A 13,635-nucleotide genomic window follows, 5' to 3' on the forward strand; every position below is an offset into this window, starting at 1 on the left:
GTTGTCTGCCGCGGGTGCCAGCTGGACACACTCAGAGAGATCGACCGGGAGAGAGAAGATTTTTTACGACGACGGTCCCGCAGTGGCATGGTGCGTTTCCGGGTCGGGAGCCCCCCAGCGGCGAATGTTTCGAAGGTTGCGAAGCGAGCAGGTGAGGTTGGAGATGTGAGGTTCGGACTTGCTGGCTTCGCCCCTGAGGCGGCCTGGAGCGGGAAAAAAGGACCAGGGTCTCCGGGCCAAGGGGCCTCCCTGTCGGAGCTCCAACGCCTACGCTTTGGGACTCCTTCCCCACAAACCCTGGGTGGACGTTCTAGAATCTCCACATCAGGGACCCTTGGGTGGATCTGACATTCGACGGACAATTCAACGACCTTTTTTTTCCCCCCTCGTGTAGCGAGGGGATCCTGGAGGGCTGAGGGACCCTATAGCCAGGCCATGCGCATGTGCATGCGCTGGTCGCGCATCCAAGGAAAACACCGTCCTGCGATCATCGAGAATGCGGTGAGGTCGGTGGTGATGACATCGCCGCTCGCCCTCGACCGGACGCGACGGTCAGCCAGGCACGGGCAGGAGCTTGGGACAGGCTGTGGATCTATAGCCATCAGGGGCAAATTATATGAATCGACAGCGGGGGCCGATTGACGGTCCGGGGGTGGAACACGAACACCGCTCCGTCGCCAGGCGGTTTTCACATAAATATCGTGCCGGGTTCAGCCTCCAGGAGCGTTGAGGACGAGGAAACGACTGTCAGACCTCAACCGACCCGACCCTCTTTCCAAACATCTAGACTGTCTCATTTGCTTTTCGTATTGCGACTCGTGCTGCAGACTGCAACCCTTGCCTGTTTCCACTCCTTAAGTTCTCCATTTCCTATTCCGGACACAGGCGGTGAGGATTCGAGATCCACCGTGACTTTTTTTCGATCTTCGGAATGCCGCCCAAAGGGAACAAAGAAGGGTCCCATCACAAGTTCTTCTCACTACGTGGCAAGAAGAAGGAGAACCGGGTCAAGAAGGGCCTGTCTGAAGCACTAGGAGCATCCCTGGGCGCCATCGGACTCAGGCCCGAGGACGAAGGTGAGTTGATACATGAGGCCCCCCTCCGCCTCCGAACCATCTAGCCCGGCCCCATTTGACACGTTGCCCATCCCCATTAATAAAATCAACGCGTCACCTTGCAGTTGCATGAACTGACAACATCCGTCTTCTCCCCAGAAGCCAGCAGCGTCTCCAGCAAATCCTCCGCCCACGGCACCCTTCAACACCAGGCATCGCGCGATTCCCTTCAATCCCTTGATATGTCCCTGTTCAACCACCTCAAGAGGTCCTCCAAGCACGACAAGTCAGGCAGCTCCTCCCGCTCCAACTCCGTCGAGCCCTCCAGAGAGATCCCTCGCATCGTCACCACCACCCACGCTCCCTCCATCGTCAACAGGGACCTCCTCAAGCCCAGCATGTCCCGCCCTCAGGCCCAGGACCGCGCCGTCTCTACCACATCCGCCTTCTCCGCCGCCTCGGAATCCACCATCGCGCCCGAGGAGAACACCCCCCGGAATAGGACCAGCATCCTCGACCGGGCAAAGACGGCCATCAGGAGCCGGTCTGCCTCCCGCAGCCCCTCCGAGTCGCCCGAGGATGTCAGCAGGAAACAGCTGGCCCCGAGGGGCAACCACATCGTGACTGATGCGGTCGCGACCTTCCGGGTCAAGCTCCAGGCCGAGGTCAAGGGCACCGACGAGCAAATACTGTCGGCCGGCGTGTCGAGCGAGAACCTCTTTGGCTTCATCGCCAATGAGCGTCTCAGGAGAATGCCCGCGAGGGGCAGCCGTTGGGACAAGATCCTCAAGTGGGCTGAGGACTTTGCCAAGAAGCTGTCTCTCTTTGAGGCCGACGAGAAACTTTATTCCTTCCTCCAAGGAGGCCGTCGAGCTGATTCTGGCTTCCATTCAGCTCCTTCTCCTGGTGAGTACAGGCTCTTCTCTCTCTTGGCAGGGCGCCTCAGCTAACATGTCTGACAGCTTGGCCCGCAAAACGGCGAGGCTCTGGAGAGGGCTTTCGGCATTTACCATGAGTATGGCCTTACCTTCGACTTTTATAAACGTAATATCAGCCTTCTCGTCTCCATCTCAGAGGCCAGGAGGTACCTCAGTCTGTCGCTGGCCGACATGCTTGGGCTTTCGGTTGAGATGACCATTCTCTACCGCAAGAGCGCCCGCTCCATGTCCACCAGCAACAGCATCACCATCAACTTCAACCTGACGTTTGGCCACCGCATGGAGTCCTTCATCAGCCACAAGGACCGCATTGCCGAGCTGATGTGGACATGGCAGCTCGAGAACTCGGCTGAGATCAGTGGTAAGTGCAGAGATGCTTGTTGTCGTTGTTGCTGCTTGTGTCGTGTCGCGTTGTTTGGGAAAAGTAGGGCGGAATGCGGTGTCGGGTTGGAGGTTGGAAGACGTGTGGTTGCTGAGTCAGCCTCGTCGAGAGCCTCCTCCAGCCTCACCATGCATCACCCCTGCTACTCCCATCCCTTACCCGATCTGCATTCTGGGTTGAACCTTTCATCACCCCCCACCTGTCACCTGTCACTGACAAAATCTCCGCAACAGACATTCAAGTGTCCATCGAGAGCATCCGGCAATGGCTGCTTCCCCAGGACCGCCAGCTTCAGGCCCAGGTGGCCGGCCGTCGTTCTGTTCGCACTCCCCGTGCCGAGTTCACCTGCGAGTGGCTCGACCGCCCGCTGGTTGAGTTCGCCCGTAGCAGAGACAGGGTCTTCACCATCACCGCCGAGGCTGGTGCCGGCAAGAGCTTCCTCTTCGGCTGGATCCTGGAGCGTCTGCAGAGGCGCGTTGGCCACCATGAGTACCAGGCTATCTCGGCCTCTGTCGACAGCCAGGTCCCTGCTCAGGCCACACAGATTGCCCTCGTCAAGACCCTGTTGCTGCAGCTCCTCGAGCAGAACGTGGGCAACGTAGCTCTGTTCCGTTGCCTCGCCAACGTGACGGAGCTCGGTGCCAACACCAGCAGCACTCAGGATGCCGAGGATGCTCTGTGGTACACCCTCGACACTGCCCTTCAAGGCCTCGAGAATGTTGTCCTCGTCATTGATGGCCTGGACTCTCTCGAGGGCGATGAGGAGGAGAAGATCGAGGCCTTCGAGCACCTCCATGAGATCGCCACCAAGAACAAGAACAATGTGCGCGTCATCATTCTGAGCCGTCCTCTCTCCAAGCCCTGGCCCAAGCCCACGCGCCAGATCGCCATGACTTCTCAGCGCACCAGCGTCGACGTCAAGCATATGGTTCGTGCCTGGCTCGTCAGCCGCAACCTTGGCACCAAGCAGGAGATTGAGGACATCTCTGAGCAGATTGCTGTCCGCAGCAAGGGCTCTCTCACCTGGGCTGACTTGTCTCTCCAACTTCTGTCCAAGGCCAAGACGACCGCCGAGATCACCACCACTCTCAAGGAGCTACCAAGCACCACTAATGAGATCCTGGCTCGGCATGTGAGCACCATCTCCTTGACCGGTGATGCTCGCCTCATTATCGCCTGGCTCCTCGCTTCCAAGCGACCTCTCACCACCGTGGAGATCCAGGCTCTGCTTGAGCTGGACACCCAGAAGGGTGCTCACCAACCTCGGTCCACCGACATCGTCGAGGATATCAAGAAGGCCTGTGGCTCTCTTGTCATTGTCCAGGACAAGACGGTTCGCTTCCGCAATGAGGCTGTTCGCCTGCAGCTCCTCGAGCTCAGCAAGAAGGAGACCAAGGACACCGAGACTGCTCTTCTCAGCCCTGCCGATGCTAACAAGGACCTGACTGCCCGTCTGCTCCTCTACGTCAAGACTTGTGTCAACCGGAACGTGGACAGCAGCCTGGACACGATCACCTCTCGTGAGGTTGACAGCCTCTTCAAGAGCAATGCTCTGCTCGAGTACGCTACTCGCAACTGGCTGGGTCACTTCAAGCGATCCAGCTACTTCGCTAACGGCCAGATCCAAGCCCCACTGGTAACCGGTGAGCTCAAGGGCGTCTTCCCCAACTCCACCCTCCTCGCGCGCCTGGAGAAGAGATGCTGGGACAACCAGGAGCTTGCGACCACCGCCAACTCCCAGCACGTCCTCGCCCTTACCGTGCGCCGGCAGACCCTGGGCGATTCAGCCCAGAGTGTGCTGCAGAGTTCCATCAACGTTGCCCAATCCTTCAAGAAGCTCTCTGCCCCAGCCGAGGCCAGCAGGTACTTCTACCAGGCTGCCAAGATCGGGCAGACCGTTCTTGGACGTACCAGCGACCTGGCTCTTGCATGCGCCACCGAGTCCTTGGACATCTCTGCCAAGAACAAGCAGAAGGCTACAGCCCGCGACGAGGCTGTCACGCAGCGCGAGGAGCTCCTCAAGTATGTCATTGATACTGAGAAGCAGCGTTCTGGCAACAACAGCGCTGTCGCGTCCAAGTACAACAACGAGCTTGCCGAGTTGTACACCAGCATCAAGGAGACGGACAAGGCTGAGGCTGTGTACCGTGACGTTTACAAGACGTCTATTGCCCAGAATGGCCAATTCTCGGCTGAGGCTACTGTTGCCGCTGAGAAGCTGCAGACCGTCCTCTACAAGAGCTCCAAGCACGAGGAGGTTGTCCAGTACACTCAGCCTATCTTCGAGTCTGCCGAGCGCAACCTGGATATCTTTGACATTCGTCGTGTTGAGATCACTCTGCGCATGGCCGACACCTACGAGCAGAAGAAGGACTACACTCACGCTGAGGAGCTTTACATCTCCCTCTGGCGTGGTCTGACCGAGTACTGCCGTAGCACCTCCCTCGCTGCTGCGAAGGCTACTGCGGCATCCATCTCCGAGGCACACGAGCGCAAGATCCAGATCAGCATTGCGTATGCGCGCTTCCTGCGCCGCCAGGGCCGTGAGGCCGAGGCTCAGAACATCCTCCACGGTGTCTGGCTCGACTACCAGACCATGACCGAGCACAAGTCCGAGGCTGTTGTCAAGCAGCTCAATGACGTCGGTGAGGAGCTCAAGTCCATGGGCATCCTGGATACTGCTATCGCCGTCTTCAAGTCCGTTTGGGGCTACTTCAAGGGCTCTGGCCAGCAGAACTCTGCTGCCGCCGTCAGCACTGCTGTCTCTCTCATGGGCGCCGTCCAGGAGAAGTCCGAGAAGAAGGAAGCTGAGGCTGACAAGGCCAAGGCTGCCGTTGCTGCGAAGGGCGGAGTTCAGATCGATGTTGTTCTTGACACTGAGGCCGATTTCGAGGAGAGCGATGATGAAGACGATGAGGCGGATGCTATCCTCGACGAGGTGATCAAGGCTGCTGTCGCGGCTCCTGCGGCTGGCTCGGACACCAAGCCTGCGACCAAGACCAGGGAGGTTGCCGCCGTTGTCACCATCGAGAGCCAGATCCAGACCTGCGAGACGCTCTCCAACTTCTACTTCAGCAAGAAGAAGTGGACCGAGTGCATCGAGGTCTGCTCTCAGCTGCTCAAGCAGATCTGGCCTGAGCTGGGCACTTCTGCCAAGTACAGCTTCCCTAAGGAGCACCGGGCTGAAGCCATCAAGTTCACTCGCCGCCTGGCCCTGGCCTATGCCGAGTCGAACCAGACTGAGTCCGCGGAGAAGATGTACAACGCCATCTTCCAGTGTTCGCTGCGCTCTGGCCTCAAGATCCAGGACGAGTTCGTCACCGAGTCAGCCAACCAGCTGATCGAGTACCACAAGCAGACCCAGCAGTGGTCCAAGGTCCTCGCTGTCTACCAGCAGCTTCTTGAGGGATACAAGACCTCTCTTGGCTCTCGAAACCCTCTGACGATCAAGACACTGTACATCATGGGTGACCTCTGCATCCAGTACCGCCTGAAGGGTGCTGACAGGTACTACCTTGAGCTGGTCAAGGCCGACAAGAACCCTCAGGGTGTCATCAGCAAGGACACCTTGCCAGCTGCCGTCGCCCTTTCCAAGATCTACTATGAGCAGAAGCGTTGGAACGAGATCCGCCCCATCTACGCCTCTCTCTGGGTTACCTTCGTCAACAAGGCCAAGGAGTACAACCTGTCGACGGAGCTTGTGCAGACCATCTACAAGAGATACACGACCGTCCTCGACAGCCACCTCAAGGTCGGCGTCGATGAGGTCCGCAAGATCGCCGTCGAGTACCGCGACACCTGCATCAGGGTATACGGTCCTCAGGCGGACATCACCCAGTCAGCTTCGTTGGCTCTGGTCGCCATCTCCCGCAAGAGCACCAACGCGGAGCACCAGCAGGAGGCTGTCAAGATCTGTGAGGAGGTTGTTGCCGAGTCCGAGAAGCAGAAGGCTGCTGAGGGTGGCAAGGAGGGCGGCAAGGCTGTCGACGCGAAGAAGTCGGCCTTCCAGCTCTCTCTCCTTGCATCTGCCAAGCGCCACCTCGCCGGCCTGTACAGCGTTCAGACCGGCGCCTCGGCTGCCGTCGGTGCCTCTGGCGCCGCTGGTGCCGCTGCTGGGAGCAAGCCCAGAGGTATCGCGAGCCCTGAGTCGGCTCAGAAGGCCGAGGCTCTGTGGAAGGAGCAGCTCGAGATCAACAAGAAGGAGAATGGTGTTGCCCACAAGTCTACCTTGGCCAGTTTGGCTTCCCTTGTTGGGGTCTGGGCGCGATCCGACAAGCCAGAGGTACGCAAGCAGGCCCAGGAGAAGCTTGACACATCCGTTGTCGAGGTCCTGTCTGAGTCCTGCGGTGCCGGCAAGTCGAACGTCGACTCCACCAAGCTGCACGAGTCTGGTATCACCCTTGCCAAGACTTACCTGTCCTGTGGCTTCTCCGTCCAGGCCTGGGCTCTGCTGAAGCAGCTCCGCTTCCACGTTGTTGCCCGCGGCAAGATTGCTGGTTCTGCTTCTATTGAGAAGAACTCGAACGTTGAGCTCAGCGACAACATTGACCGTCGCTCCATGGTCTTCATCGCTGCGTTCGAGGAGTCTCTTCGCAGCTCTGAGGCCGCAACTGCCACGGTCACCGCTGACAAGAAGGTCGTCAAGGTCACGTTCTCGGACATTATGACCGACCTTCTGACTGAGGGTATCCTGTACGACCGCTACAGCCTCAGCATTTCCAGCAAGGACCTGTCGGTCGAGCAGAAGTTGTTCGATGGTGCTCGCCTCTACGTCTTCCTCAGGGCCAACAAGGCGCAGCATGCCGAGCAGCTCGTCACGGTGGAGGAGTCTCTGTACAAGCTCTTTACCGAGAAGTACGGCGCTTCCCTCAAGACCGAGTCGCTCGTCACCCGTGCCTTCCTCATTGCCATTATTGAGGAGCTCGGCCAGCTGCGTCTCCACGAGGACGACCTCGTCTACATTGCTTGCACCTCTGTCACTGCCAAGGTGCACGCCCTTCTCCTGGCCGACAGCTACGCTCAGGCCGTCGACCTGGCCACCGCCTGGTACCAGTTCATTGCCAGCCAGAACGGCTTCAAGAATGCCAAGACGATCCCCTTCGCCTTCAAGCTTTCGCTGTACCTGGCCGGCTTGGGCGTCAAGTCCAACAAGGCAGCTGACGCCATCATGCAGAACCGCATGCTGGAGCTGTCCAAGACCATCCTCCGCGAGACACTTACCGCTTGCAGGAGCATGAACATTGACCTGATCCAGCTGCAGGCCTCTGAGCTGAACAGCCTGGTCCGCCTCATGGGCCAGCAGAAGAACTACGAGGACCTTGAGTGGCTCCTGACCCAGCTGTGGAATTCACGTATTATACAGGCCTCCTGGTCAGCAACCACAGTCATCGCCGTCGGTCGCCGCCTCGTCGAGGTCCTCTTCGTCCGAGGCAAGCGAGACCAGGCGATTACCCTCGCCGAGTCCATGGCTTACAACTTGCGCCGGACATGGGGTCTGCTGGACGCGGCCACGGTGGACATGAACAACCTGCTCTCATCGCTGTGCGTCTCCGACAGGCGGTACGCCGAGGCTCTCGATGTGCACGAGGAGATCCTGCGCGCTCTGCTCGACCTCAACATGTCTGGCGAGGACGACGTCGACGACGCCGCCTCGGAGCTCATGGACTTCGACGAGGAGAACGCCGCGGCGCTCGCTCTGCAGCAGCTCGAGCTCGTCCGCCGCGTATACGCCCGCAACTCCGGATGGCCCGAGTCGGACGAGCTGGACATGGCCCAGCTCACCACCGACGTGGTCTCCGAGTTCAGCCACCTGGCCCCTGACGCGTATGCACCCTTCGGTGACGGCGACTCGTCCAAGTGGAGCAGGAACGCGCCCTCGGCCAACGACATCGTTGGGACCTTCACTGCGCCGTCTGTTTGGGAGTTCTCCCTCTCCGAGGACGGCAAGCCTGGCCAGCCCGCCGCGCTGCGCAAGAGCCCCAGCCACATGCTCCGGAGCCTGCAGCTGTCGCGCCAGAGGAGCTACGGTGACCTTTCCGAGGCCCGCAAGAGGCTCGACGGCCAGAAAAGCGGCCCAGCCACCGGCAATGCGTTGCTTGCTGCGCCTGTTCACTAAATGGGTGCTTGATCCCTGTGACCGCATCGGGCGGGAGGACGAGCCCGGGAGGCCGATGTTTACACACGTCGTAACGGCCTGTGACGAAGGAGAACGAGTGAAGATGCAAGGAGCTAGGGAAGCACTGGAGCTGTTCCTTGCTGTGTCCGAATGTCACGAAGAGGAGGATGTATTCGTGACGATGCTTTCCTATGGCGTGGTACTTGTGGCGCTGGTATTGTTTTGGGTCAGGCTGGTCGATGTGTACTACTAGTTGTGTGTCATACCTGTATTATCATCATCGTAATCTGTGTAATAAGATCTTTTTGAAAGTTCAAGTCATCGTCCCAGCCCAGTCATAAGCTTTAGCCGCAACCGCGTCATCCGGAGAGGCAGTTCAAATAGCTGCCTCGTTTACGGTTTCTGGCAGTTGGCCGTGGACTTTCTTTGTCGCTATCAGCGAGTTATCGATTCACGATTTGGAAAAAAGAGACGCAAGCAAAGCTAATTAGCAACAACCACAGTAAAATCTGACAATGTCCAACAACGGAGAAGAGCAGCCGAAGGCACAAATCGTGCCATGCCAGTGTCCAGACGAACACGCAAGTACACCAGCTCCCGAGCCACCAGCACCGTCACCTAAGCCACAAGTTCCTATGCCCAAGACGTGGCTTGAGCCCCACCTAGATCCACATGTTTAACACATTGGAATGAGCCCTGCGCAGTCGTTCGCTCAATCTCTCTCGTGGAATATGGCTCTGATGGTTTTCTCCCGATTTTCTTTCTGGTAACGATCCAAAATCACACCCCCGCGTCCCTCCGCTTCGTCTCATAATCAGCACCCGTTCCCGCCCCTTCAGTCGCTTTCGTATTCACACAAGCACTTTTCATGAAACTCAGAATCAGGCCCAAGAAACTCAGCTGACCTATCTTGATGAACACAGCATGTGCGCCAACCGTGCGTCAACCCAGCGCTCCTCTGCGACTGGTGCAAGGACAACGGGTGCCATTCTGGTGGGAAGGGTCTGGCGAGGAAAGGATCAGAGGCGCGCAAGAAGGATAGGAGGTATGGATCTCACGTGTGGCGGTGGAGGTGATGGCTTTGGGTACTTTGGGGCTCCGTATCTCCGGAAGATGGTGGAACTTCCGCCGAGGAGAAGGAGCAGTTCCGCAGGTAGATAGGTGCTGGCAATAACAATATCTGAATCAATTCAACTCATTTAATCAGGTTTTGTGTGACATGTCCTTGACTGGGTCCTCAGCTGGAGCTGGAAACCCGTCTTTGTAAAAAATGGCACATGTTCATGGACATGCCAATTTTCAGGAAGGAAATCTGGAAGCTGAGACATCCTTTGTTTTTCACACAACAAGCAACAAAGACGGCGGAGGCTACCACAACCACCACAGATAGACCAAACACTTATTGCGTTTTAGTCAGTGTGTAAATATTACTTAGATGAAGAGCTGACACTGGAGAGGCTCATTTCGCCCTCCTGAAATCAAGGTCGTTCAGTTTCGGCCAGACCTGCTCAAGGGGGGAGTCAACTAGCGATTCTCATTAACCAGCTACTCACTCCTTCCAAAAGGCTTCTCCTGCTGCCTATTTTGGGAATGGGTTGTACTCTGTTGGATTTTGAGCTGAATTGCCAGGTCATGTCGTGGCAACAGGAAACTGCAGTTCAAACTTGTAACGAGTGACCCCTTCACCCACTCCAGGACTACCTATCGGGATCATTTCGCTAAAGAAGCATAGCCACGCATGGATAGAGCTCTTCTGGTCCATTTCAGAGCGTGGCTCTTCGATCGTGGCCGGTGGCGCCGCTGGTAGCGCATCGTGGCTTGGTGCAGTCATCAGAGAGGCCCTCCTCGCGGTCAGCCTCGTCGGCGCCATGATGCGCTCGACACACGCACTTTTTCTCGACAGCAGACGCGCCGCGGGGTCGTGCATCGCAATCCCCATCATGTCGCCAACTATCGCCAGCCATGTTGCCGGCCAACCCCGCCACGCGTCGCGTCGCCCCCGTCGCCCCGCGACCTGCCCGCGACATCACCACATCAACCTTGGCCTCGTCCTTATAATGCCCCCAGCGCAGTGCCCCTCGCCGAACCCCCAGCTGGGGGCAAGGAATCTACGCAGCAGATAGTATAGTGGTGTAAGGCTGTGACTTGAATTCTTGAAAATTCCGAAATTTCCCGAGTTCAACTCCAACCCCAAGCCACTCCCTGCGGAGGACCGGAGCCTCTGCGGTTTATCTGTGCTGTAGAAGAAGTCGCCTGCTAGCTTCTATAAACAATTGGGAGAGTCATGTAGAAGGTGCTCCGACCTTTGTTCCCCTCTCACGGCAATGCATTGCGCCCGTGAGAGGGTGCATTACTGCCGTTTTTTTCTAGGCTACCTGAGTTGTTTTGTCTCTTTTACTTGTATACCTGAGTTCAAATTGACTTTTATCTGGTATTTTGCTCGAGCCACTTGAGTTCAAAATCAATTTTACAAGCACTTGTTTGTGCTGAGGGTCTTTTGGGAGCAGTGGCTGCAATTTTGATGTGGGAAAGCACATGATTTGTAGGGAAACACATCAACATGTGGATGTGTTGATGGTGACGCCCATTAGAATCAGGATAGCACCATAAAGTCTTTTCTGGAGTAATTGCTTGACAGCAGAGGTCAGCCTGTGGCAAATTAATCATTGTCGTCTAAGCCGGAGGCTTGTCCTCTGTTGGGGTTACTACGAAGCACTCACTCAGGAGACTCGCTTTGTCGAGTCCGCATCGAACCATGAGCGATAATCGGTCAAAACAGTGAACTGAGTCCACTGATTTCGCCTCACAAGCCCTCTCTACCTCAAATACGTTCTCTTTTGCAACAGGCCCATGGGCAAGTCATCAATTCTGCGTAGCACCTTGCTCGAGAGCAGCCATAAATAACATCATGGCGACGTCCGGATTTCCAGCTCAATGTCTAGAATTCATGACCACGGCCGAAGAACCCAGATTGTGTGACCCTCGCCACACGTGCTCGACAGGAATATTCAGACATATGCGTTAGTGAAACGGGCCAGTATCTTCGCATGAAGACTTCAGGAGAAACCCAAAGTAGTGAAAAGAGTCCCGATTATACATCAGCCATGTATATTGAATCTTCAGCATGTTCATATCTACAATTTTGCTTGGCCATTCTGACCATCTAATATCGTCTCCATCTTATCCTTCCACACCTGAGCCCACGCCGGGTCGATAGCACAAGAGTCGTAGCTGACGCTTGCGTCGACGGAGTCATCACTGCCCCAGATTCCAACCAGGAATTCGCCGTCCCTGGGCCGCACATTCTGTGTCGTGCTCCTGATGTCGGCTATCAGAGCGTCCTCCTCGTCGGCCAAGGACTTGCTCAGGTCGATCTGCCCGGGTGTTGTCCCAGGGTCTGACCTGCCCACCGAACTAACACCGCAGGTTGCCATGGTTGGGTTAACCTGCTTGGGAAGGGTCTTCTGATACTGAAACTCCTTGCGAAGGTGGTCTGGGAGTTTGGTGTTTGCGCGCTCGATCACGTCCAGGTAGTTCATGGCGACGACTCTGCCAGCGCCCCTGGGCCCCATGAATTCCAGCATGTTCACGGTCTTGCCATTCCGGGGCCGTTTCTGATACCTCGAAAGTTGTCTCTGCGCAGAGCGCACCAACAGCCTGATCCGCCCGTCAAGGTCGAGGTCAGATGAGAGGAAGGGCAGCACGACGCCGTCGGAGAATGCGAGCATCAGACTGTCGGGCTTCGCGGTGTGGTTGAAGAACGGGCGCGGGTTGATGGGGAAAGACCCAATGAAAGCACGGCGCTCGTGCAGAGGGACGTCGGGGAAGCGCTTCTCGTAGATCTCCATCATCACGATCCCCGCGAGGACGAAGCTGCCGGCTCCGATGCTGCACCCGACCTCTCGGCAGACCCTGTGCAGCCGGCGGGTTCCGTCCCTGCCGATGTGAGCCGCCACCCTCCCAGCGTTCAACGGGGGCACCTTGCTGTAGTCAATAACTCTGTCGAATATCCTCAATTCTGGCGCGGCAGCCTTGATCGGCGCGTTTGGGTAGCGGAGCGGGTTTGGGAACGCCGGTGGCAGCGGCTTCTGCACATGGCGAAGCACAAGAGTGATCGCCCAGAACCATCGCTGCCGTGCGCGAGAGCCGGATATAGGTGGGTAGAGGTCTTCCTGTGAGGGTGGAAGCCGCTCGTGCAACGTCGAAATGAGGGGCGGGGCTGCGGACTGGAGCTCATCAGTCTTCCTGTTGAGGAGCTGCTTGAAGTCTCCGGTCCAGTTGTCGTTGGTGAGGCCGTCCGAGATTTGGTGGGCCATGACAAACAAGAAGCGTAGCGAATAAGTCGAGGTTCCGCCTTTCTCCAAAGGCAGCACCATGACCTTGACAAGTGACTTTGCTGCGTCGAAGGTCCTGGCCACGTTCTGCGCATGGAAGTATAGCTGTCCAGCATCTACTGACGAGTAGTGGTCGTCCAGAAAGACGACCGGGCCTTGCGCCGAGTCAATCGCATGCTCATAGCCGTTTGGACTCGCTATGACGAAGAATCGATCACTTTTCTGCACAGCGTCGTGATCCATGTAGTCTGCTGGTCCTGTGGCGGCGGCGCACAGCAGCGTGTGCCTGAGACGCAGGTTGGTCCATGCCAGGAGGATGTGCCGCCTCAGCTGCGCCTTTGATTTTGTCGTCTTGACCTCAAAGGACATGGCCAAGTTGATGTCAGCTCTTCCCTCATGGTAGACACCATCGTTGTCGAAGCCTTTCTCCACCACGCCGAGTGGGCGGTAGAAGACGGAGGCACCATTGTGTTGAGCCTGTCGCCACTTGTGATAGCCCGTCGCATATCGTCGCAGCCAGTCCATGGCTTGTTGATGTTGACCATCGGTTCCTGCAACTGGCTTGGGCGACATCCCTTGAAATGCCGAGTTTCGCATCACCAGCGCACAATGCGGAAACTCCACGGTAGATGACTACTACGCAGACCCGAGAACGTGGTTGTTCCCCGCTTCGTGGGATCTTCGACCGCTGCGGAACCGACCGAATCCACTGCACCACGTCCTGCAGGGGGTCGAGTTGGTGCCTAGCGCTACTAAGCTCTTGTAATACATAGTAACTCCTAGGCAATCGAGACTATTCAATGTCTACGTT

The 13,635-nt window shown here is 57.2% G+C and overlaps 2 protein-coding genes across 2 annotated transcripts; one reads left to right on the forward strand and one right to left on the reverse strand.

The window, feature by feature from the left end:
• Positions 1-931: 931 nt before the first annotated feature.
• INS49_001612 (uncharacterized protein) lies at positions 932-8,490 on the forward strand (the record flags this gene model as incomplete). Its single annotated transcript, XM_043162437.1, has 4 exons — positions 932-1,076; positions 1,215-1,961; positions 2,130-2,354; positions 2,609-8,490. 4 exons carry the CDS (start codon positions 932-934, stop codon positions 8,488-8,490), a joined length of 6,999 nt encoding a protein of 2,332 aa, XP_043030943.1.
• Positions 8,491-11,624: 3,134 nt separating this feature from the next.
• INS49_001613 (uncharacterized protein) lies at positions 11,625-13,349 on the reverse strand (the record flags this gene model as incomplete). Its single annotated transcript, XM_043162438.1, has 1 exon — positions 11,625-13,349. One exon carries the CDS (start codon positions 13,347-13,349, stop codon positions 11,625-11,627), a length of 1,725 nt encoding a protein of 574 aa, XP_043030944.1.
• Positions 13,350-13,635: the final 286 nt, after the last annotated feature.

This window comes from Diaporthe citri (assembly GCF_014595645.1).
Source record: "Diaporthe citri strain NFHF-8-4 chromosome Unknown scaffold_1, whole genome shotgun sequence".
In the NCBI taxonomy this organism is placed as follows: Eukaryota; Fungi; Ascomycota; class Sordariomycetes; order Diaporthales; family Diaporthaceae; genus Diaporthe; species Diaporthe citri.